Genomic DNA, 25936 nt, shown 5'->3' with positions numbered 1-25936 from the left:
TTTTCTGCGTGCTGGGCTAATGTGCACCATACACAGGGTCTCTGTAGTGCTCAGTGGGGAAACCAGGGCCTCATGCTTGCTAGACAGCCTCTCTAACAAGGGAGCCACATCCCTAACCACATCCCTGCTCTGGCCTAGCATGTGGTACCATGGTACTGCCTGCTGCAAATGCCCTGAAGATCACCTGTGCTCTGACTTCAAACTAAGAGTCAGGAGAGAGGGTGGGGCATGGTACATGGGAACCTGACAGAACCTGCAGGCCATCCCGGGGCAGGTGAAGAGAAAGAAGCCTCCTCAACAGCAGAGTGCTGCTGGAGGGGCATCTGCTTGCGCACACACTGACTCAGAACTTCCGTGTGAGCTCAGAGATGACTTTTATGGCTTGACTACTTACTGACAGGCAGACAACAGACAGCTGGCCTTGAACTCAGAGATCCTTCTGCCTCTGCCTCCTGAGTGCTGGGATTAAAGGTGTGTACCACCACTGCGAGACATGCCATGTTTTCTAATGAAGTCTTTTCCTATGTTTTACTGGGTTGTTGGTCCTAATACCTAGCCATATATGCTCATAATATATGAAAGCACAGGCACTCCCTGCACGCACGAGACAAGCACTCTGTGGCTGAGCTGCACTCCACCAGTCACTTTAAGCTACGTCTATTTAGTGTGAGAGTGCAGTGTATGCCACAGCATGCGGTGTGAGGGTGTGTCAAAGGACAATGTTTGGGACTGCTGTGACAAAGACACTTATATCAAAAGCAACCTAGGGAAGAAATCAAGACAAACCCCACAGACAGTCCCACGGGCCAGTCTGGTCCAGGCTATCTGTCAATCAAGGCTTTTCTCTCAGATTGCCTCTTGGCTGTCAGGTGACAACCACAGCTAACTCGAGTCTTCTGTTTGTGCTGCTGCACACTCCAGCTTCTGACTGTCTCTTGGAGGAGTGTGGAGATGACAGATGTGCACCAAACCTGGCTTTTCATGTGGCTTCTTGGATATTGAACTCTGGTTGTCAGGCTTGCATGTCCAGTGCTTTTACCCACTGAAGCATGCCCTTGGCTGTTGCCACTACTGAAGAGAAGGGGCCTCTGACCTCTGAGCTCTGACCCCCACAGGTCCTGGCTGTATCCATACAATCTGGCTTTCTGGAGCTACTGTTTCCTCTCAGTTCAGTTTGGGTTACCTGTGAGGTGTGGGCACAACAGAGACTACAGTACCCTTGGAGCCCAGGCTTGAGTCCTCATCATCTCCAAACACTAGGGACCACAACTATTTTGAATTTTTCAAGTACTTATTTTAATATTTCATTTTTACTTTGAATCCTATGTGTGTGTATCTATATGATGCTTGTGCACTGCTGTGTGGGTGCTGAAAACCAATAATCTCAGGCATGCTGAAGGAGCAACTGGTGCTCTTCACTGCTGAACCAGTGATTGGAGTATCTGCATGTATGTGATAAGATGTTGTGGGGACGGAATCCAGTGTACACACTCAGTTATGTGTATCACATATGGATCCTTTTACACACAGCACACAACCTGAGTCTTGCAGGGTCTCTTGCTCATCCATTTGGTCAGTGTAGTTGGCTGGCTTGCTCCAGGGATCCCTCCTCTCTGCCTCCCAAGTGCTGGGATGACAGATGGCTGCCACGCCTGCCCACCCAGCTTTCATGAGAGCTCTGGGGATTCCAACTCTGGTGCTCACACCACACAGCATTTTAGCCTCTTTGCCATCTCCCAGGGCCACTCAGGCCCTTCATGCAATATTTCTAGTTTTGAGTGGGCACGTCCCTGGAAACAGAGGTATGGCATCTTCCAGCTGTGGTGCTTGCTGACTCTGAGAACCTGAAACATCTTGGATTTAAGTTTTGGATTCTGGATGCTTGGGCTATAGGAATGGCAGTACACATTTCTGAAGTACCTGTGGTATTCTGGGCATTATCTCAGGCATTCTCAGACAACCCTCCCACACACAGAGCAGTTGCTATAGGTCCCAATGACAGACAAGGAACTGAGGACCCTAAAGGACACTCTGGGAAAGAAGGGGCCTGGCCAGCTCCCTCCACACCCAATGGGATTGGCAGGGCTGGACCTCTGAGGGTTTGTGGACCTTTCCATCTGAGTCTGCCTTTTAATTTATTTATTTTCTGTTGTTATGAGATAGGGTCTCACCGTGTGGTTCAGGCTACCCTGGAATTCACTGTGTAGACCAGGCTGGCCCTGAACTCAAGGAAATCCACCCTCTGAAGGACAGTGCCATTAAGCCTACAGGCCTGCAGGAGACTCAAGAGCACAGAGCAGATTCCTAAGGTGCTGCCTGGGCTGGTGATCCCTTTAAACCAGAGAAGGGGCTGGAGAGACAGCTTAGCTCTGCTCCTCCAAAGTACCCAGACTCCATTCCCAGAACCCACACGGCAGCTCACCACCCTCTGTAATTCCAGTTTCTGCAGATTGAACACCCTCTTCTGGCCTTTGTGGGCAACACACACACACACACACACACACACACACACACACACACACACACAGAGTGTACAGACATACAGGCAAAGCACTCTCACAAAATAATTTGGAATGAATAAACTAAATAAGAGAAAGATGATTTTCTTCCTTTTGATTTCACAGGTACAATCATGCTATGGAGCCTAAGGCTGGTCTGGAACTCACAATCCCCTTGCCTCTGCCCCAAGGGCTGGGTCACACAAACACTTCCTTTTCTTCCCTCAGCCACTCAGCTTGGCCCTTGTCCTAAATTATGTTTGTAGGGTCAGACTCTCCTTGCATCCAGGGTTAAGCAGTCACCTTAGCAGAGCACAGGCCAGCTCTGGGGAACCAGGCTAGTACTTGCTGGAAAACGGCTGGCCAGCTCCCTTCCAGAGTCTTTGGTAATTTGTTTTTTTGACTCTAGGCAGGGGCTCCACTCCTAACCACGTCTCTAGCTTTTTGGATTTTGAATTTAAACTTTTAAAAATTTATTTGTTTGTTTTACACACAGCCACAGTTTCCCCTCCTTCCTCTCCTCCCAGCCCCTCCCTCCCCACAATTCGCCCTCTGTTCCCACCCCTAGTCTACCCCTCCTCCACTTCTGTTCAGGAAAGGGCATATCAAGTTGCAGCAAGACTAAGCACCTCCCCATGTATTAAGGCTGGGCAAGGTGACCTAGTATAAGGAGTAGGGTCCCCAAAGCCAGTAAAACAGTCAGAGACAGACAGCCCCTGCTCCCACTGTTAGGAGACCCACAGGAGTACCAAGCTACACAACTGTCACATATATGCAGAGTACCTATGTCAGTCCCATGCAGGCTCCTTGGTTGTAGGTTTAGTCTCTGTGAGCCCCCATGAGCCCAAGTTAGTTGATTCTGTGAGTTTTTTTGTGATGCCCTTGACCCCTTTGGCTCCTACAATCCTTTCTCCCCCTCTTCTGCAGTATTCCCGAACTCTGCCTAATGTTTGGCTGTGGGTCTGCATCTGTTCCCATCAGTTAATGGATGAAGCCTCTATGATAAATTTGGCTATATACCAATCTGGTCACAGGATATGGCTAGTTCAGGCTACATATCTGCCATTGTCAGAAGTTTTGGCTGGAATCATCCTTGTAGATTTCTCGGAGATTCCCTTGTCCCAGGCTTTTACCTGACCCCAAAATGCCCCCCTTTTGGCACTGAATTTAATTCTATGTGTATCAGTGTTTTGCCTGCTTGTGTGTCTGGGTACCACATGGGTGCAGTGCCCATGGAGGCCAGAAGAGGGCATCAGATCTCCTGGGACTGGAATTATAGTCAGTTGTGAGCCCCACTGGGTACTGAGAAATTAACTTGGGTCCTCTGCAAGAGCAGCCAGACCCTAAATTGGGGTGTGGTTTTGTTATTGTTTTCGAGACAGGGTTTCTTTGTGTAGCCCTGGCTGGCCTCAAACTCACAGAGATCTGCCTACCTTGGCCTCCTGAGTGCTGGTATTAAAGGTGTGAGACCACACACAGCCTAATTTTGAGTTTTAAAGACCTGAGACAAACATCTGAACCAATTTGCACACACAGAAAACTGAATCCTCAGGCATGGGGAGCTTGAGCCCAGACTGGAAACACTGAAAAAATATGAGCAGACAAAGCAGGAGAAGCAGCCCTGGGTCACAGCCTGTGTGGCACGAGGCTGTGGCAGCCCTGGGGCCAGGAAGCTAGGCTGGAACATGGTCGCTGGCCAGCATGAAACTCCTTTCTTAAACCCAAGACCAGCACTCGAGCAGGGCAGGGATATGGGGTGTGGGGTGTGGCCGGCAGCAGGGCAGCTTGCTGAGCACTACTGTGCCTCCAAGAGAAAAGCTGATCTAGCCTGAACTTGCTGGGAGCCTGCACTCATTAGGTAAGGGTCAGTTTGGCTTATGTACTAGGCCAGTGTACCTGACAGACCTGTGCATGTGACCTAACCAACTACGTATTCACCCATTTTCATGTTCTGTTTTAGTGGTTTTTAGTTACCCAAGGTTAGAAAATAAGAAACGGAAAATTCCAAAGTAAATGATTTGTAAGTGTCAAGTTGTGTGGCACTTTAACAGTAGGATGCCACCCATGCCACCTTCACTGTCCCTCCAGGGTCCTGACTCCTCCTGTTTATGCTACCCTCCTGTTAGCTACTCTGCAGCTACCTGGTTACTAGATCAACTGTCGCTGTATCGCAGAGTTGGCTTCCAGCAGCCCAGATTTACCCTAATAATGCCCTGAATGCCTACAGCAGTCATTAGACTCTCTAATGGGAGAGATTTATTTAGCCCACTGCCCCATAGGTCTGTCTGTCTGTTTACTCATCCACTGCCCTGTAGGTCTGTCCATCTGTTTACTTACCCATTGGTCCATGAACCTTCTGTCTACCAATAGATCCACCCAGCCCTGAGCTACGTATCCTCCCACCCACCTACTCACTAACCTAACCTGTTACTCTATTCAACCACCTATGTCCTACCCTCACCAAAGCCATTAACTCATACATGAGTCAATCCACCCACCAACATACCTACCCATAAATCTCCCCACCCATCATCTACCTGCCCACTCACCCCGACTCTACCCACCAACCCACTTGAGCGTCTTCAGGCTAGCTGCCCACACATAAACCAAGTCACCTCCATCATACAAAATCTATTAATCCCCCCATAAATCTACAACCTACCCATCCACCCAGCCATATACCAACCCTCCCATAAACCCTTCAATCTACCCACTCACCCAGGAATCCACTCAAGCATCCAAGCTGCCATTTGCCTATACACAAACTATATACATAAATTCAGCTACCCACACATCTATCCCTCCACCCATGAATCTATATGGCCACCTCTGCTTAGCCACTGAATGCCCTTTGGTACTTCCCTGGACCATCATATCACATTGCTGCCCAGCACTGTCTCTTTCTGGGGTATCACACCTGGCTCATACTGGGGTCTGCCCATGATACCCTAACACCTCACAGAGTGGAAACCTTACAAAGGCCACAAGCAGATCCAGAGAAGATCCTCACTGCACAGACCTAAAAGCCCCAATACCACATCTGCAGATAGGGGTGCACTCCAGGGGCAGAGCACTGGCTAAACTCACAGGGTGTTCTGGGTTCCAGCCTTAGCTTGAGAGGCACACAGACAGAGTGACTTACCCCCGCACAATGCCACTCTCCAGGTAGTTGACTTGGATGAACTTCCCAAAGCGGCTGGAGTTGTTATTGTGGGCTGTCTTGGCATTTCCAAAAGCCTGTGGAGTGCAAAGACAACACTTCAGACCCAGGCCTAGAATCTCCATGGCTTCCACCCTGGCCCAAGAAATCCTTGTGTGCACAGCATTCTTGTCTCAAGAGCCAGCACTGAGCTCCTCACACAGGTAAGAGGTAAGGCACAGGGCAGGAGTGATGACTCAGTGGGTAAGGGTGCTTGCTGACAAGTTTGACACCATGATTTCAATCCTTGGTATGCACATGGTGGAAACAGAGAACCAAATCCTGCAAATAGTCCTCTGACCTCCACATGTGCACATGTGTGTGCACATAATAAACATTTTTAATTTAAAAGCCTGTTACTGTTTTGTGTGCTGGGGGTTGGGAGGTAGTATGTTTGTACAGTGCACCTTTTATGTGCCTGGTGCCTATGGAGGCCAGAAGAGGGTGTTAGATCCCCTGAAACTTGACTTACAGATGGCTGAGTCACCATGTGGGTGCTAGGAATTGAACCCAGGTCCTCTTAACTGCTGAGCGAACTCTCCAACCCAACAAAAAAAGTTTGAATCCCATGTCTCAGGTGTGTGGCTGAAGTATGTCCCAATGTGTTGAGTCTGCCTCATGCCAAAGCATACTGGGGTTGCAAGAGTACAAAGCCACACCCAGCTTTTCACATGGGGATTCAAATTCAGGTCCCCACACTTGCACAACAAGCACTTTTACCCTCTGAGCCATCTCTTCAGAGCCTGTTATGTTTTGAGACAGGCTCTCACTCTGTGGCCTAGAGCTAGCAACCATCCTCCTGCCTCATCCTCCCAAGTGGTAGAATGATACAAAAGTGTCTTTGTGACCAGCTTGTAACCCTTCTTCTTTAAAAATCATGCAATCTTAGCCAGGTATGGTGGTGCACACCTTTAATCTCAGCACTTGGGAGGCAGAGGTAGATGGATCTCTGAGTTTGAGGCCAGCCTGGTCTACAGAGTGAGAGTTACAGGACAGCTAGGGCTATGCAGAAAAACCAAACAATCAACCAATAAATAAACAAATAAATGAAGCCATAGATAGCATTCCATTTACAGTGATAGAGGACTAAGACAACGGGCAACAGGTGGCCTCTGCATTAGCCCAAAAGGAAATTCCACAAAAAAAAACTTGTGATGGAGGAGAGTGAGGTGTTGTTGTGTGATGAGGAGAGTGAGGTGTTGTGTGATGAGGAGAGTGAGGTGTTGTTGTGTGATGAGGAGAGTGAGGTGTTGTGTGATGAGGAGAGTGAGGTGTTGTTGTGTGATGAGGAGAGTGAGGTGTTGTGTGATGAGAGTGAGGTGTTGTGTGATGAGGAGAGTGAGGTGTTGTGTGATGAGAGTGAGGTGTTGTTATGTGATGGAGGAGGGCCAGGTGTTGTGATATGATGATGGACGGCCATGTGTTCTTCTAGAGCTGTGGCACTTTGACGAAACAGCTTAGCTGGTGCATGGCTACTGTAGGCCCATGAACAGTCAATCTCCTCAGGTCAACAGGAAGAGTAAACCACCAGGAATTACTGAGCATGTGGTAGAACCTGAGTCAGGTGCCAGGCCTAGGTTTCCATACCTTTAATCTCAGCCCTCAGGAGCAAGATATGGGAGATTTTCACAAGTTCACCACCAGCCTGCTCTACACAGAGAGGTCCAGTCCAGCTAAGGCTACACAGTGAGTCTGTCTCAAAACTTCAGTCCTGGGCCAAGCAGGAGAGCAGTGAGAACCCATGCTGGGAAGGGGCCTTCAGGGGCTGGGTAGCAGCAGCTGGTGGCTTTGAGGCCGCCACAAGGGCCCACATAGGTTGCAACTCATAGGACTCAACCTCACAAGTCACAATGTCTGGAACCTCTAGACAGAGCAGACATAGCCTGGACACCTGTATGCTCTGTGATCTACCACATTCTGAACAGCTAAGTGAGGGTCAGTTTAGAGTGGGCTGTGTGGAACCAGCTTGTTATTTCTGCTGCAGGGACAGGGCTCAGGGATGCTCCTCAGCCTTTCCCTGTGGACACTAGGAGTGGAGTTCCACCCACCCACCCATCTCTCCATGTATGAATGCTTGCATTACTGGGCATAGAACCCAGGGACTCATGCATGGAAGACAAGCACCCAGGCTCCCTTGGGGCTGTCAATGCACATAGCATGTTGTGTTATATGGGGCTGTTTGTTGTGTCACCATTTCTGCCCTGAGGGAGCAGGAGGCCTAGCTAAAGTCATGAGGGGCCCTTCCCAAAACTTAGAACAACTGTTGGGAGAGACTCTTGGATGAAGCTGCCTACAAGGTGTTGTGCAGGGAGGTGCAGGGTTGCACTTGTTGCCAATGGTGGATTTTTAGTGACAGAGCTGTCCGAGCCATGCTTGCTCCTGTAAGGAACCCCAATAAAGTCCTGGCTTACCCAGCTGGACTTGGGTAGACTCATTTCTTTGGTCTGTTGTCCATGACCTGTATGTGGTGAGATTTTTGTTCACACCTCTCCAAAAAGTCACATAACAGCATGCATCTCTGTCGCTGGCATGCATACACTAAGATGCTACTAACACCGGGCCCAAAAAATGCCACTAGGAGTCATCAAACTACCCCATTACAGAGAGCAAGCATCCAGACAGTCCAGGGTCCCTGCAGATGCCACCATCCCTAACAATACAGGAGGCTAGCACACAGCATTATTCTGACCTGGAGCCTAGGATCTGCAGCCCCCAGGCCTGGACAACAGTTATCCTGGGAGACCACTTAGCATCTATGGAAGAAGGGAGGCTATGACTACAGAGGAGGCACATGCTGTGTTTACGAGACAAGTTTCTCTGTGTAGTCCTGTCTGTCCTGGAACTTGTTGGCCACCTTTGAGATTTTTTTTCCCATTGAGATTACATGGCAATTAATTAAACAATTAGTAACTTACTGTGTGCCTGTGTCCTGGAACTAACCATTTAGAAACAGCAAGGTGTAGGGCTGGATAGAGAAAAACTGCCTTGATGGCAGTCCTGGGGAAAAGACAAATTTCTGGGTCTGCTCTCTATTTCCCCAGAGTTCAGCCTACAAGCTGTGGTTTTCTTCAGTTGGGCCCCAGGGACTTTAGGTGCTACCATGTGAGCTCATGCGGGGTGTGGGGCATGAGACACATGAGCTTTAGCCTGGAGACTGGGCCTTGCACACAGACGAGGACCAGTCTCTTCCTCCCACTTTGTGAAGACACTCCTAGTCAACCTCTGCCTCTGAAAACAGAGGTAGGAGGATTGCTATGAATTCTAGGCAAAGCTGAGGTACAAAGAGATCCTTGTTTAAAAAAAAAAAAAAAAAAAAAAAACAGACATAAGCCCACATGAAAGGATGCATGGAATGGTTCATCTTGTCCCCTGTGGGGGTGGGGTGTCTGCAGTTGGGATAGCCAACTTCTCAGAGAAGTTGCCATGGCATCCCGGCCTAGGGCTGCTTGCTACAGATGAGTTCCCAAAATTGCTTCCACACCCCTAAGAGGTGCAGGGCTCACTTTTAAAGCACAACAGACAACTTTCCATTCTAAACATGACAGTCAGGCCCAGAGTCGCGCGCGCGTGTGTGAACGACCACAGACAGACAAAACAGCAGTGCTGCGTGGGGGTGGGGGTGGGAGGTGGAGGGGGGGGTGGGAGGGGTGGGGGGGTGTGCTTTCTGGTTCTGTGATTACCAATGACCCCTACAGGCCAGGGTTTTGTCTGTGCCTGGTGACCTCACGTGTCTGGTATGTGTCTGAGTACACAGCGAGTTTTCAAAGCCTGGCTAAAAATATCAACGCTATGATACATGGAGAAGGAAACACCAGCTACGGGCATGTCGTGTGACTCAAAGCACAAAGCTGGCCCAGGGGCTAAAGGGGATGGCACTGGATTATGGGTAGCCTGGAGGGAAGAGCCAACCCAGGGGTGGACAAGCCCTGCTAATGCTACTGAAACCAGAGGCCCAGGCCAAGGTGCCAGGGAAAGAAAGGTCTCAGAAAGAAACGTGGTTTTCCTCCTTTCTAACATAAAAGACACACTGCTAATATTATACCCTGATTACATCTACTGATCCCACTTCGGGTCCAGGTCACTGGAAGGGCAGACATGGTGTGAGCACACAGAGGATGCTGGGGAAGGCACTAAAGGAGCAGAGCCCACAAGGGTGGCAGACACAGGATAGTCCCCCAGAAGCTAGCAGGACCCCATGGCAGAAAGAAACAAGAGAGAACTGCCTCAAAACAAGGTGAACAGTGAAAATTTACTCTCCAAAGTTGTCTTCTGACCTCTCTATATCCGCTGTAACACACACGCACGCACGCACGCACGCACGCACGCACGCACGCACGCACGCACGCACGCACGCAGACTTACTCAACAGTACCCGCTTTATTAAGAGTCAAAGTGTCACAATGTAGCCAAGACTAGCTTGAAATTTGTGATTCAATGCCTCAGCTGGGATTAGTTATAAGGCACCAGTCTCAGATTTAAACACAAAAATTGTTTAGATTTATTTATTTTATGTGTTTGCTTGTTTGCCTGAATGTTTGTCTGTACACCACATGTGTGCCTGGCACCCATGGAGGATACAATGGAGTTACAGATCTTGTGAGCCACCAAGTGGGCTCTGGGAATCAATGTAATCCTCTCTCCGATTGCCCAGCCATCTCTCCAGTTCATCCTTGCCCCTTATTTTTTGGGTCTCACTATGCAGTCCAAGCTGGCTGCCTCTGCCTCCCAAACGTTGGGATTAAAGGTGTGCGCCACTACTGCCCAGCTTCAGACCCAGATTTTTAAAAGCACATTTTCTAGTAAGTTTAAGGCCAGCCTGGGCCACATGAAACCCTGTCTCAAAAGAAAACCCCAATGCACACACTCGGCACCCATGCCTAGTCCCACCCCAACACCCTGTCTTTCATGCTGTGTCCCCCAGTGCTTGACACCGTCCAGCTCCTCCTCTTAAGTCTTGACTGGTGGCCTGCCCACTAGGCACAGGTGGCAGCTGCTCTGCCAGACACCAGCAGCTGAGTAGTGCATTTCCATGGTGGGTGGTACTACCTGTCCGTCATCTTCTAACACTTGGATGGCTGAGGCAGGACAACTGTGAGTTCAGGCTAGCCTGGGCTATGTAGCCAAGATCCTGTTTCTCCAGCCAAAACTAACAAAAAGGGAATGCAGCCTAGGCTGAAAGCACCTGCAGGCAGGGTGACTTCCTATTTTGAACTTCAGAACCTTGAAGCCTGTAAGAAGTGCTCATAGGAGGCCTTCTGCTTAGAAGATGCAAGCAAGCCCGGTGGCTCCCTCTAAGGAGAAGGGGCCATGCTGGGGGTTGGGGGATGAAGGATGCAGTACACCGGAAAAACCTTGTTGTCTCCTGACTGACTAGCAGCTATGTTTTCTGCTTAGAAAGTTCTGGTGTCTCCTCTAGTTGTCTTTTGTAGTCGTGAGTGAATTTCTGGCTACAGGCTCACAGTTCCTAGGCATTCTGTACTGCTGTGTGTGTGCCTGTGTGTGATTTGTACAACTAGTGGGAAGTTAGTCTTTGTTTTTTGTCCTTTGTCTTTGAGACAGGGTCTCATGTAGTCCTCGAGTCCTGAGTAGGCATGGATGACCATGAATCCTCCTGTCTCAACATCCCAAGTACTAAAATGACAGGTGAGGGCCACTCAGAATTACATGGTGCTGGGAGCAGAACCCAGGACTCTTCAGCCCAGGCAACGCTCTGTAGCCTGTGCCCCTGCCCCTTTTGGCTTTTTCCGATGGGTCTTTCTACGTAGCCCAACCTGATGCTGAATTCCCGGGTTCAGAAGATGCCCCTGCCTCAGCCTGAGTGTCGAGGTCACAGGGGAGAGCTGTCAGTCCTGGCTCCCCTGAGTGTCAGGGTCACAGGGGAGCACTGTCAGACCTGGCTCCGCCTTGCTTTTAACAGCTGCTGTGAAGGGCAGAGGTCAGGTCACTGCAGTCACAGGGAGAACACAGCCACTAAGGACAGCCAAGGCCAGGACCAACTGCAGATGCAGGGACAGGAAGTGGAGCGTCACCCCAACCTCTCAGCACCTCGCTCAGTGAAGGAGGAAGTGGAGGCTCTCCAAAGCCTGCCTCACACCCCACTTCCACTCAGAGGCCCCCTTTCTTGTCTCTTCCGGCCTTGGGGCTCAGTAAGGCTCTGGAAAGCTGCTAGCCCCATGATCACATGACCACTAGAACCATCGGGGATGTGGTTAGGGTGGGTGACTGTGGGGCACAAAGCTCCCCACCCTCAGTGCCCCGACCATGGGAGGCAGCCATATATGAAGTGGAAAATGCAACAAGAACTCTGGAGGCCAGGATGGACCAGAATATAATAACAGCAGAATCTCAAGTATGGCTGGGGAGATGGCTCAGTGGGTGAAGTGTGTGCCACCCAAGTGTGAGGGGCTGAGTCTGAATCCCCAGAACTAACTAAAACTGGACCGTTAGCTGAACTTACATAGCGGGACCGTCTGGAGGTGGAGGAAGGAGAACCTTGGGCAGCAGAAAACAGAGACTCTGTCTCCAACAAGGTGGAGGTTGAAGACCACACCTGAAGTTGTTCTGACCCACCCTTCCCCCCCCCCTCTCTCTCTCTCACACACACACACACACACACACACACACACACACACACACACACAGTCAGAAGTGGTACAAACTAATATTGTTATAGGATTTCACCATGTAGCCCAAACAGGTCTTGAATTCGCTATGTAGCTCAGGCTAGCCCACAACCCCTTCCTTTGCCTCACCGAGCAGCAGGACGGCAGGTTCTACACTAACCTGTTGAGCCACTGAACAAATCCTGAGACTCTATCCATGTCACAAAGGGACACTTATGGTTCTCTTCAGCCAAGTGGTTCCTGAGATTACAGAGAGGGGGAGCAGATGTAACACATTTCCTGAGGCAGTCTTCCTTTCAGGGGCCACAGCTTCCCTGGCTGTGTCTGTCCTCAAGGAATCAGAACTCTGACTCAGGTGTTTTCTCTGGACATTTGATTTTCTTTTTTTAGTGACTGCATACAGAGGACAGGCTCAGTGGTCATTCCTCAGGTTTGTTTTCTTGGGACAGGTTTTCTCATTGTTCTGGAGCTATAAAGTCTTTAGGCTGGAGAGGAGACCCAGGGACTGGCTGGGACCCAGATCCTGATGAGGGTACTGGGGATGGACCCAGGCCCTCACCCCTGTTGCCAGCTACTTTACCAAATGGGCTACATACCAGTCCCATAATCACAATGTGCTTGCCCACTGTCTCCATGGTGTCCTTACAGCTGGTGCCTCTCCAGTTCCCAACCCAGGGCCATATAATTGGCTCTCTCTCTGTGTGACAAAAAGCCCTACAGCAACTTTTTATGTGGGTGCTTGAGATGGGAACCCAGGTCTTCAGGCACTTCATCTGCTGAGCCATCTCCTGCCACCACTTGCCATACCAATACTTTAGCCACATCAGTGGCCTCCTGTTACCTTGGAGAGCCCATGGTCTCTGGTTAGCTCTGGGGGCTCAGGGCTCATCTGACATGTGAAGAAGGCACTGGGTCCACAACTGCATAAACTTGCAGTAGGACACTCCCATCATCTTGGCACTTGGAAGATAAGAGTCAGGAGTTCAAGACCATCCTCATTTACACAGTGTATTAGAGCCCAGCCTTGGCTACAATAGACCATCACTCAAAAACAAGCAAAATTACAAAACAAAGAAAACCTGGAATTACTAAAAATAACCCCCGCAAGGGTATAGTCATTGAAAGTCTAAATACTGTAGACCAGTCTTGCCCTTAAACTCCTGGGCTCAAGGGCTCAAACGATCCAACCTCAGCTTCCTCAGGCGCTGTGACAACAGGTGCAAGCCACTATGAGCAGCTCTGTGTATGAGTTAGAGGGTTTATCACACATCATCACGTATAGAGTCAGTTGTGGTGGCAACAACCTGTGATCCTAGCACTTGAGAGGCTGAGGCAGGGGGATCATGGATTTACAGCTACATTTGTTTAATGTGACACCATTAAACAGAAGAGAAGCACGGCACTTGTCCTGATGAATTTTATGTCAATGAGACACAGACTAGTCAGCTGGGAAGAGGAACCCTGGACTACGAGCATGCCTACATCACACTGGCCTACAGCAAGCCTGTAGGGTGTTGTCTTGATGGATGATTGAAGTGGGGGAACCCAGATCACTGTGGGAAAAGCCTATCCTGGGCTGGTGGACCTGTGTTCTGTAAGTAGGCTGAGGAGCTATGAGGAGCAAGCCAGTAAGCAGCACCCTCCATGGCTTCTGCATCAGCTCCGGCCTCCAGGCTCCTGTCCTGACTTCTTTCGATGATGGACTGTGATGTAGAAGTGCAAGTGAAATGGACACTTTCCTCCCCAAGTTGCTTTGGTCATGGAGTTTCATCACATCAGCAAAACCACGAAGACAGCATTGCACACCTTTAGTCCCAGCACCTGGGAGGCAGAGGCAGGCATATCTGAGTCTAAGGCCAGTCTGGTCTACAGAGCAAGTTCTAAGTCAACCAAGGCTACACAGTGAGACCCTGTCTCAAAAGCAACAAATATTTTCTAAGTATTATTTTTCTGTCTTTTGAAAAGTTGTGCTGTTGTGACCCATCTGACATATAGAGATATAGGATATGTGATTGTAATTTAAGTTCTTAATTTACTTCTCTGGGGAGGGGACACATTGCACTCACAGGTCAGAAGACAAGCTGTAGGAATCAGTTCTTTTCTTTTTCAAGACAGGATTTTTTTCAGTGTAACAGCCCTAGCTGTCCTGGAACTCACTCAGTAGACAACGCTGGCAAGAGGGAACTTTTATTTTATTTTATTTTTGGTTTTTCGAGACAGGGTTTTTCTGTGTAGCCTTGGAGCTACTCCAGGCTGGCCTGGAACTCACAGAGATCCGCCTGCCTCTGTCTGGGATTAAAGGCATGCACCACCACTGCCCAACTCAGTTCTTTCTTTCTATTATGTGTATCCCAGGAATTAAATTTAGGTCCTCAAACTTGGCAGCAATCACCTTTACTCACTGAATCATCTTGCTGGGCCCAAAGTATTTCAAATTGCTGAGGGTAGAAGCCAGGCCTCAAGCCTCCATGGTGTTTTCATTTATTAATGAAGGGATAACAGGCAGGCACCACCCTCCTGAATGGCATCTCGTATCTCAGAGCACTGCCAAATACTGGCCATCCAACACAGTGCTCCAGTCCTGTCACTTGCCACCCAGGTCCTTGCTCCCCTGCTGCAGGAACAGAGGAGATCCTTGCTCTCAACTGCTACTGCACCCCAGAAACAGGGGAAACTGAGGGCAGCAGAGAGAGGCAGTTCAACCAAGTCAACTTCAAGGCATGTGGGTGCAGGATCCCTGGGAACCTGCCTGGGAAGCTCCTGAGGCAATATAACATAGGTGCAGGTTGTGTCACAAGGGCCAGAACTGGGCAGCTTTAAGAGGCTTCAGCAACAGGTAGCTGAGAAATAGAGGGCAGGGCCAAAGGTCCCTGAAAAGAGCACTGCCACTCAAAGGGGTAGTGGAGAGGGATGCTGTGTGTGAGGGCCTTACCCCCTGGGATTTCCTGTGAACACAAGGCAGCTAACAGCCTCCTGCTTTCTTTAGAGACAAGCTCTCACTACATAGCCTGCTACTCAGACTAGAGTAGCAGACACATAGCTCTCACTATGGAACGCCAACCTGCTACATGGATCTCCCTTCCCTGCAAACGCTGAGCAGACAAACCAAGTGCTTGCTGTCATCACTATAGTAGCCCTTGGAACCCCAGAACTAATGCAGCACCCCATAACTGACATGTGTTGTCTCTAGCAGACAACTTGTTCCCCACCCTCCACTTCTCCACTCCACAAATTTGAGTAGCGTCTCTCTCTCTCTCTCTCTCTCTCTCTCTCTCTCTTCTCTCTCTCTCTCTCTCTCTCCCTCCCTTCCTCCTTCCCTCCTTCCTTCCTTTCCTCCCTCTCCCCTCTCTCTCCCTCCCTCCCTCCCTCTCTCTCTCTCTGTCTGTCTGTCTGTCTCAATTTTTTGAGACAGGGTATCTCTACGTTAACAGCTCTAGATGTCCTGGAACTCACTCTGTAGACCATACTGGTCTTGAACTCACAGAGATCCACCTGCCTCTGCCTATGGCGTGCTGGGATTAAAGGTGTGCAGCACTATGGCAGTTTGATTCCTAGTGTTTTTAAATGATCTCACATGGCCCAGGTTGGCTTCAAACCTGGCCATATTCCTAAGCTGACCTTGACCTCATGATCCTCCTGCATCAGCTTCCCAAGTAGTTGCTGGACTGCATATCTGTGTGCTGCATCCTACTTCTCTTTTCCTGGTCATATAGATCCCAGGGGACCTGGGGGCAGGGGGCAGTGCTGCTCTAGTGACTCCTGAAGTTGATGGGGGAGTCAATACGGGTCTAGAGCCTCCGGGAGTTCTGGAGGGGGGGAGTGGGGAGGGGTCAGTGTAGGTCTTTCTGTGATCTGTCCATACTGGTTGTGTAGTAGGTGACCTACACCTCTGGTCTGCAAATCCACATGTCACTCACCCCCAGGACAGCACACTCTAGTCCCCCACAGTACTCACAAAGGCCCTGAGACACTTACTACTTAACTGTTTTGGGGATGGTACCAAACTTGCCTAAACTCTCAGGCACTGGGATGACAGGAGTGTCCTACTGTACCCTGCTCAAGGAGACCTTTTTTGGGTCTTTTAAACTATACCCCATAATTTCACTCTATTCTTAAATGCGGTGTTCCCAAAAATGTAACTTCCCCCAGGTCTGAAATAGCTTTGAAGTGAGCAAAGGTCCTTCCTTCATTGGCTGTGCTGGGAGGTTGCAGGGCACAGGGCAGACCCAGAGTGCACAGCTGTCCCCTGGCAAGGCTGCTCACAGCCACTCTGACGGCTCCCAAGTACTTACAGGAATGGTCCCAGGACATGTACCTCTTGTCCACTCGACACCCTTCCCTCACTGCCAGAAGCAGATGCACTGGCCCTCACAAGTCCCCACTGTTCCCCAGCTCCCAATGTCCCTGAGATGGAATGGTGCAGGCAGCCTGCTAGTTTGCACCAGAGCCAGGAACTCAATGGCCCAGTGACCATCTCTTCCCCAGCTGTGGCCAAGCAGGAGTCACTACCTCATGCTGCTGTCCCTGCTGTCCCAGCTGTGACTTACACTTCTCAGAGCTCCCAAGGGCACATCAGACACCACAAACACAGACCATGCCCCAGGTGCCCACAGGCTCATGTCACTGTTCCGTTCATGTTAAGGCAGTTCCGGGAGGAAGTGCAGAGGTGTAGAGAGGGTGAATGGATTCCTGGGTCCTGTTCAGTCTTTGAGCCCCCATGTCCTTAGCAGGCAAGAGTGAGTGTTTCCAAGAGGCTGCTGGAAGCCCTATACAGAGCGGGGAGTGTGGTGACAGTAGAGTCTTAAGGAAGTGGGGCATGGTAGTCAGCCCTACCTGAGCCTAGGCACCCAAAACCCACATAAGGCAGCACTGGGGGCTCAGCTTGCTTTCTTCACTCAAACAGGTCTAGGACCCAAACCTAAGGGATGCTGCTGCCAAGAGTGGTGTGTCTTCCCACCTCAATGGCACAGTCAAGACAGATAGTTCCCACCTGATCCAGACAATCCCTCACCAACACCATCTTCACAGTTGATTCTAGACTTTGTCAAGTTGATAATTAAAGGCAAGCATCCCAGACTCCTGGTGGACACTCACAAGCATGGGTGGTGCCAAACCTAACATTCAGCAGAGATCTTCCTGCATACTCACTAAGCCATCAATGGTGAAACCTGAAACTGCTTATTTCTGGATTTTTCAAACCGCAGTTAACCATGAAAAACTGTAGCCCAGAAATCAAAACCCTTTAGAAGGGGATGAATATCCACTGTCTGTAAGAAAACCTGCACTGGGCTGCGGATGTGACTCAGTTGGTATAGTGTTTGTAGCTTAGTTGGTAGGGTGCTTACAGGTCAGTGGCCACAGTGCTTACATAGCAATTACACAGCCTTTCATTCCCAAAGTCACATGAACCAGGCCTATGGTACACACCTGTTATCCTGGCTCTCAGGGGACAGATGCAGGAGAATCAGGAGTATCCTCAACTATACTGCAAGTATGAAGCCAGCCTGGGCTACATGAGACTCTGTGAAATGACAGTAAAGCAGATGGAAGGGGGGTGGGGAGAGCTGCAGAAAGCCTACTGATCCTGAACCCCCGTTTTCTGAGGAATTCTTGCTACTGATTTTCTAGCCCTGTGTCCAAGTCAGCCTGGAGAACCAATTCCAAGTCCTATGCCCAGGTCCCCTCCTCAGAAACAGAGACCATTCTGGTGGCAGGTGAATGGTGATGGACCTGCAGGGCTCAGTCACCTCCACACACAGGCACAGCTGTGTGGCCTGATGCACCACAAAACACAGCACCCGATAAGCACTCAGGCTGGATACTCCCTAACACCTAGACAACCCAACCAGTAGCTCTAAGCCCAATGGCTCCCAGAGGAGCCTGACTGACATTTGGACACACTGGTAGGCAGGGGCCTGGACCCCAAACATGGACAACAGGGAGAAGACTGGGTTTGAACAGGAGATATGACTTTTGTGGGGCTATGTGCACCATGATACATGTAGGACCTGCTTGTCTGGTCCCCCTGACACTCTGTAACCCAGGGGTCCCCCAGAATGCTTCTCTCCATATGGTCCACACAGACCCTAGTTCTGCTTTCTGCCCTGGGTCCATATGTATCTATCTGGCTGTCCCTCCATCCATCCCTCAAAAGCCTCAGATCCTAGGGTTTAAGTCACATGGTTCCTTCCTGCGTCCATATAAGACAACCCCCCAAACACACACTATGGTCTCCCTCCTCTATAGGCTGGTGACCCTGACACCCACATGAAACCTGTGGGGTCCAAACAGGTACAAGGTGGGGTGGCAAGGGTCTCCTGAGAAAGCACGCCTGCCACCACAGTGGGTATGCAGTGACCCTGATATGCTCGATGATCCTGTCACCTCCGAACAATGCAGCTCCCCTCCTCAGTCCCACACACATCAGGCCTCCCCAGCAACACCGTGATCTTCCTTCCTCTCAGCCGCCTACACCATCCCATCCTTATTTAAACTCTGAAACGTTTTCATTTCTTTGGTGATCATATATGTTTGTGTACCTACATGCATACGCATGCGAAGGTCAGAGGACAACTCTGGGGAGTCGGTTCTCCCCTTCCACCATGAGGGACCTGAACTCAGGTCCTGAAGCTTGGAAGCAAGCTCCTCTATTCATTGAGCCATCTCGCTAGCCTGGGACAAAATACCTTAAGGTGAGTCATGGTCCTTGAGTTGTTGTGCCTTGGATAAGCTATCAGTTGACTAAAGTTCTCCAAACAGTTCCTGCAGCCATCTGAGACCCTGTCTCACTGCACTAAGATTAGTCCCTCCCCAGTCACTGGCCACACCCCTAGGTCATGCCTAGCTCTGACTCCTCTGCTCAGGAAGCCCAAGCCAATAGTCCTGCCTGCTTCTTGCCACCCACAGCTCCCCAAGGCAAGCTGCCCTTGACTGCTGCCCTCTTGGCAGGCTGTGGACATGTGTTCTGAGGCGCATTTGTCCCTCTCCTGCTCCTGCTCCAGGATCCTTGGGTGCTTAAGCCCTCAAACCATGCTCAGCAGGCTGCTAGAGGGAATGCTGCTCCATGTGGGCAAACAGTGACCACATCCCTTAATCCTACAGCACCGATCTGTGGGGGACCCTGAAGGGCAGAGATTCTTCTAGCTCAGGAGTCTAATTGTAGCCAGCATGCTAAGGAATGAAATGCTGTGGGAGAATTCCCACACAAAATGTGGACATAGCTGGCAAGCAGAGGAAAAAAGTGGGGTCTGATTATAGGGTGGAGTATTACTCAGCCACGAAAAAGGAACAAACTCTCACATACCAACACACACTGTAACACAGATGTATCCTGGAAAGTGACAGAAGCCAAACCAATGTCACCTGATACCTGATGAAATTCACATCAATCAGCCACAGCAGGCAAAGACACAAGAGGAGTGGGCAGTGACAACTGACATGGAGGTGGGGGGGTTGCATGTTCGGGGACTCTTAGAGGCAATGGCTGTGCAACCCTGTGAATGTACCAGATGGTATTGTGACAGTTGACTCTGTCAACACGATACACCCAGGAAGAGACTGGCCTATGAACTGTCTGTGGAGCATTTTCTTGATTGCTAACTGATAGAGGAGGGCCCAGTCCACTGTGGGTGGTACATCCCTGAGCAAGTAGACCTGGGTTGTCGAAGAAAGGCAGCTGAGAGCTGGGTGTGGTGGTGCATGCCTAGAATCCCAGCACTCTAGAGGTTGAGGCCAGCCAAGTCTCCAGGGTGAGTTTCAGGACAGCCACTGTGAGGAGTTACAGGAGGCAGCAGACTCTGTAAATAGAGCAGGTGAGCTCATGGCTGGAGGCTGAGGCTGCTGGCTCAGTGCCTGTGTCACGCTGCATCATGAGCACATGTAACAGCAAGCAATCACACTAAGACTGACCAAAGAAGAGACTAAGGCTCTTAGACTCCTCAATGCACAGACCCAGTGATGTCACTAACTCCCAACAGCTCCGAACATGGCCGCCTGGAGACAAATCTCCAAAATAGGGTATTTCAGAGATTCCCCTCAGACCAACATGTGCTGAACTGCACTCTTGATTGACAGACAGAGACAGGGTCCCATAATGTAGTCCAGGCTGGCCTCAAACTCCTTCTGCCTCGGCCTCCAAATGCTAGGTGACAGACATTTGCTGCCATACCTAACTGAGCCACCCTTTTCATCAGTCAGTATCAAGTCTCTTAACCCTACCACAGCTGAGTCAGCCTGGCTAAATATCTTATATCAGTGAAGCCATGTCCCTGTGGTTGGACAGAGCCAAGACACCACATGCCAGGAAAGCCATGACCTGCAGGCAAAGGTCCAGTAACCATGGTGCTATGGCCCTGGTGACCAGAAGGGTGGGGGATGGAATCTGGTCTGCAGAGTCTCTAAGGACACAAAGCCTGGCGTTGAGCAAGAGGCAGCAGCTTCAGAACCCTTCCCTGTTCTGGAGCGCAGGTGCCTATGGTAGATACAGCTGTGTTCTGTCTCCCTCCCTCCCTCTCTTGGTAGAGCAGGGCCGGTGGCTCAGTGAAGCCAGGGCCCCTGGGAAAACAGCCCATGAATGTGGGTCCATGTTTCACTTCTGCTTTCAGCCCATGCTGGCTCACACATGCCAGTCTGTGGCCTGCTTCCCTGGAGTGAGCCTGCCCAATATCCTGGGCATGCTTTAGGGTGAACCTCATGACCAACGTTCTAGGCTACTCCACTGAAACTAACAGTCCACCATGCTCACAAAGCCCCCAGGTGGCTTACTATCCCTGTAAACTAAGACAGCCCACAGCCCACACAATCATCTCCTTTCTGAAGGTGGGCAGTAGAAGGGCATGTTCCTTGCCTACTGGAGGATGCCCCAGCTCCTGTATCTCCACATTTTTTGAAATGGCAACTGTCACGGGGCATGCAGGGATACTGACTGACAGGTCCCTGCCCTCCACAGGAGTCTTCCTGTTTTCAGGCCAGCACCACACTGTGAGGCTTCATCCAGGCCTAAGGGGTGGGGGGCAGGCAAGAGGGCCCAGGGACATTCTAACCTCAAAGCAACCCAACTTCTCCTTTTGGGGAGCTGAAAAAAAAGTCCCTGACTCTTCAGGCTGCATGGGTATTTGGCCTGTGCAGCCTGGGACCTTGAGAGGACAGGAATGAGTGGGGCTGGAGAGTCGCATGAGCTGGGCTGACCTGTGACCCAAGATGTACCAAGGCCTGACCCCTGGAAGCTGTGACCCCTGACAGGAGCCTCAAAGATGCAGCTAACACAAGATTCTTTTTTTGTTAGTCAGTGCCTTTCATACAGTACTCAAAAGCTGAGGCAGGGGAATGAACAAGTTGGGACCAGCTTTGGCAACACAGAAAGAAAGGAAGGAGGGGAGGCAGGAAGGGAGCCAGGTGTGGTGTGGTACATGCCTGTCATCCCAGCACTTGGGAGGTGGAGACAGGAGGATGGGAGTTCATGATCATCCCTTGGCTACATAGTAAGTTTAAGGCCAGCCTTGAGCTACATGAGTGCCTTTCTCAAAACAAACACAATACAAACAAAGAAAAAACTCTTGCTTACATGTCCATACCTTACCCAACATACATAATTTAAAATGAAAACTAGAAGAAGAAATAAAAGAAATAAATAGAAATTAGGCTGGGTGTGGAGGATGCACACCTTTAATCCCAGTACCTTGGACACAGAGGCAGGTGTAGTGTCTTAACTCTGTGAGTTCAAGACTAGCCTGGTCTACATAGAGATTTCCAGGACAGTCAGGGCCACAATGAGACGCTGTCTCAAAACAATAAGCAAATAAATAAGCTAAATTAAAATTTAAAAAAAAAAGAAAACTTTCTGGCCAAGTTCTCTGCCTCCCAGGATGACTACAGGCAATGTTCAGTGAGAAGGGGACACTGACAGGTCTCAGACATTCAGGTGTCATGCCTGCAGGAGTGCTCCCAACATGTGGTGGATGGACACTGCAATACCATCCGACGCCACTCTGCAGAGAACGACCTGGCACCAGACATGGGCAATGGTCATGTTGAGGTCAGCTCTGAGCTCTGAGCAAAGGAGTCCCAAGCTGATGGGCATCCCAGGAAGCATGCTGACTGCCCACCATGGAGCTGGCTCTGGCTGGCCTTGAACCCATCGAGGCTACCACCCTCCCCAGACTGTGACTGCCAAAGAGAGCTAGCTGGTCAGGCTGTCTGTGGCTGAGGCCCCAAGATAGACGCTAGCAGGACTGGTAGGTGACTCACACCAGTGACTAAGTGCCTGACAGTGACAACAGTCAGTGCCATGCCAGCATCCCTAAGCAATGGATGAGGAGGTTGGCAGTGGCTTCACCAGAACAAGAGAAACAACAGGTCCTAAGACAACTATGGAGCTAGTCATTGGCCCAGGGAACAAAGTCACTGAGTGTCAATGGGCAGTGGCGGTGCAAGCCTTTAATCCTAGCACTCAACTCAGGGAGGCAGAGGCAGGCGGATCTCTGTGAGTTCAAGGCCAGCCTGGTCTACACAGCAAGTTTCAAAGCTACAGAGAAACCCTGTCTCCACAAAAAAAAAAAAAAAAAAAAAAAATGTCACTGAGTTTCACCAGTGGTTAGTCTATGAGACCACTGTGGACAGACCTGGAAGTGTGACCTCATTTGGAAATAGGGTTGCAGGAATCTGCATTTTGTGGCTGTAACAAAACACCCTAGACTGGGAACCTCACGAGGACGAGGTTTCACTTAGCTATATGACTACCCTGCCCCCCTTGTCTCCTTGAACTTTCGCCTTTTCAGTTCGAGGAAGGGCTCTGCAAGTTCCGCTTGAGGTTTCCAAGTGGTCAACACCACCATGGCTCTGATGCCATCAGCAAAGCAAACAAGGGCCACCTTAACACACTTGCCAAGATACCACGACCACTCCTGAGCCTAACTAGTGCCTATCATGAGGGCAGCACCCACAGCACAGCACCACTGCATAAGGTTCATGTCATGAATGCTGCACAAGGACAAGGATGCCCACTGTGTCACACAGAACAAGATCCATGTAAAACCCACAAATGGCTTCTCTGGGATTTTCCTATTTCTTACTTTCAGATCATGGCTGAGGCCGAGGCAGAGGGAGGGTTCTGTATTTGAGGAATGGATGGTTGATCTGCACAGATGGACTGATACAAGTTAGAGAAGCCAGAATCAAAGGAAAGCCTAAATTCTCTTCTCTCTTCAATCAGGGTCTCATGAAGCCCAGGCTGGCCTCAAACTCTTTAAGCAGTCAAAAATGATCCTAAATTCCTGATCTTCCTGGCTCCACCTCCCAAGTGCTGGGACAAGAGCGCTTGGCTTAGAAAACCTATTCTGTTACTCAGTGGTTTTTTGGATTTTTTTTTTCTTTTTAAATTTATGCAACACAGAATGCCGAACCTTGCTATGGGTTGTGGAGGAGAAAGCAGAAACACACCACCCATGCTGGCGCACAGCTGAGCCCTGTGACCTCAACCGATGGCCTGCAATGATCTTGAGAGGAAGAGGAACCCAGATGAACAAAAACAGCAGGCTAGAAGCAAGTGCAATGAATCTGCATAGCAAATATCAGTCCTCCATGCAGAGGATGGGCAGGAGGTCATAGGTCAATGGGGGCCGCCATTCCAACTCCCTCCTCCAGGGACTCTAAGGACAAAGAAGCCTGCCACATCAGGGTCTTGTCCCATCCTGGTTTAGCACGCAGAGTGGGTTGGGGGTAGACTTAATTCAAGACATCCCAGGCCATACCCTCCTGTAGCCTTTTAGCCAGCTCCACATGAGAATCCAGACAGTCCCACTTGGGGACAATGACAGGGAAATCTGCAGGATGAATACAGACCAAACGTGACCCCCCCACACACACACACATTTCTGGTTTTTTTTTTTTGTCTTGCTTTTTAAGATTTCCTATGTATTTTATTTGTTCTGTGTAGTTGCTTGCATGAGTTTATATGCACTATGTATACAGGAGCTCTTGGAGACCAGATCTCCTGGACTTGGAGTTACAGATGGCTGTGAGCCACCATGTAGGTGCTAGGAATTAAACTCAGGTCTCCTGCAAGAGCACTAAATACCATAACTGCTGAGCCCACTCTCCAACCCCACTTGATCTTTTAATGTTTATGCACAGCTGGGGTGTCTGGATGTCATACCCCTGGAACACTGTTGACCTTCATTGAGACACAAGTCTTTTCCTGGCCTGGAGCTAACCCCTTATTTAAGCCTGCTGGCCAGCAAGCCCCAGCCTCCCATCTCTACCCCCCAGTGCTGGGATTACAACTGTGCACAGCCATGTCCAACATTTCCCAGGGCTCCGGGGGTCAAACCTAAGTCCTTGTGCAAGTGAGAAAAGCAGCCTACTGACAGCCCGCCCCAGCCCCACACAGACTAACCAACAGTCAGCCTGCACAAAGAAAGCCTGTACACATGGAGGGTCAGCTGTCAGGGTTGTTACTTAGTGAGGAAAAAAAGCCAGCTCCCAAGCCACAAAAGGCAGAAGAACCTCAGACACAAATGGATTAGCAAGGCCATACCGCAAAGGGGCATAGTGAGTCCAGCCCTGTGACTAGCAAGAAAAGAAGTCCATTGGGGGTGGGGGCTGCCAGATGGGAGTTGTCAAGTGGGATGGGGTTAGAAAGAAGAGCAGGTTCCTACGGTGGTAGAACACTATACCATACTAAGGTGGTAGCCAAGGATGCCACAACTAAGGTGTGTCCCAGTACATCAAGACCCAGCCCTGAGGTATGCTGCAGGCTAAGGTACAAACAGTAGATCAGCACTGGCTTCAGTTGCAATAACACACCACAATACCCATGAACCAAAAGGCAGGCTGTGAGAGGAGACTCCTGAGAGGTTTGTTACCTGCTCCACATTCCCTGCTGACACCACTTTGAAAAAAGATAATCAGCCAGGTGGTGATGGCAGCAGCAGTGCATGCCTCTAATCCCAGCACTCTGGAGGGAGAGGCAGGCGGATCTCTGTGAGTTTGATGCCAGCCTGGTCTACAGAGTGAGTGCCAGGACAGCCAGGGCTACACAGAGAAACCCTATCTCAAAAAAGAAGAATAAAAGAAAAAGAAAGAAAAAAGTCTATTGTGCTGACTATGGTAGAGCACACTTTAATCCCAGCACTTGAGAGGCAGAAGCAGGGGGATCTCTGTGAGTTTGAGGCCAGTCTGGTCTATACAGTGAATTCTATGACAGCCAATGCTACACAATAATACACAATAAGACCCTGTCTCAAAAAAAAAAAAAAAAAAAAAAAAAAAAAAAAAAAAAAAAAAAAAAAGTTCACTGGTGGCCAATGGGTGAGGCACTTCATATCAAGCCTGATGATCTCAGTTTGATCCCTGGGATTCACATGGAGGGAGAACTAACCCCCCAAAGGTTGTCCTCTGACCTCCACATGAGTACTGTGCACTCACACACCCACATACAAAATTAACTGACTTTAAAAAGTCAACTGAGAAGAAGAGACGGAAAAATGGCTGGAGAGATGACTCTCCAGGGTTAAGAGCACTGGCCACGCTTACAGAGGCCTCAGGTCTGATTCCCAGCACCACATGGCAGCTCACAACTGGCCATACCTCAGTTCCAGGGGATCTAATGCCTCTTCTGG

The 25936-nt window shown here is 50.0% G+C and overlaps 1 protein-coding gene across 24 annotated transcripts in view; it reads right to left on the bottom strand.

The window, feature by feature from the left end:
• Nucleotides 1–25936, bottom strand: part of Myo9b (myosin IXB) — an 87809-nt gene that overhangs the window by 39856 nt on the left and 22017 nt on the right. For all 24 annotated transcript variants that reach the window (XM_027394837.2, XM_027394828.2, XM_027394834.2 and 21 more), the window contains exon 3: nt 5641–5735. In XM_027394837.2, coding sequence (XP_027250638.1) covers nt 5641–5735 — 95 coding nt within the window. The remainder of the gene's footprint in view (nt 1–5640; nt 5736–25936) is intronic.

Source organism: Cricetulus griseus (assembly GCF_003668045.3).
Source record: "Cricetulus griseus strain 17A/GY chromosome 1 unlocalized genomic scaffold, alternate assembly CriGri-PICRH-1.0 chr1_0, whole genome shotgun sequence".
In the NCBI taxonomy this organism is placed as follows: domain Eukaryota; kingdom Metazoa; phylum Chordata; class Mammalia; order Rodentia; family Cricetidae; genus Cricetulus; species Cricetulus griseus.
Note: the sequence above shows the minus strand (reverse complement) of the source record. Positions and strands in the feature narration are given on the sequence as shown.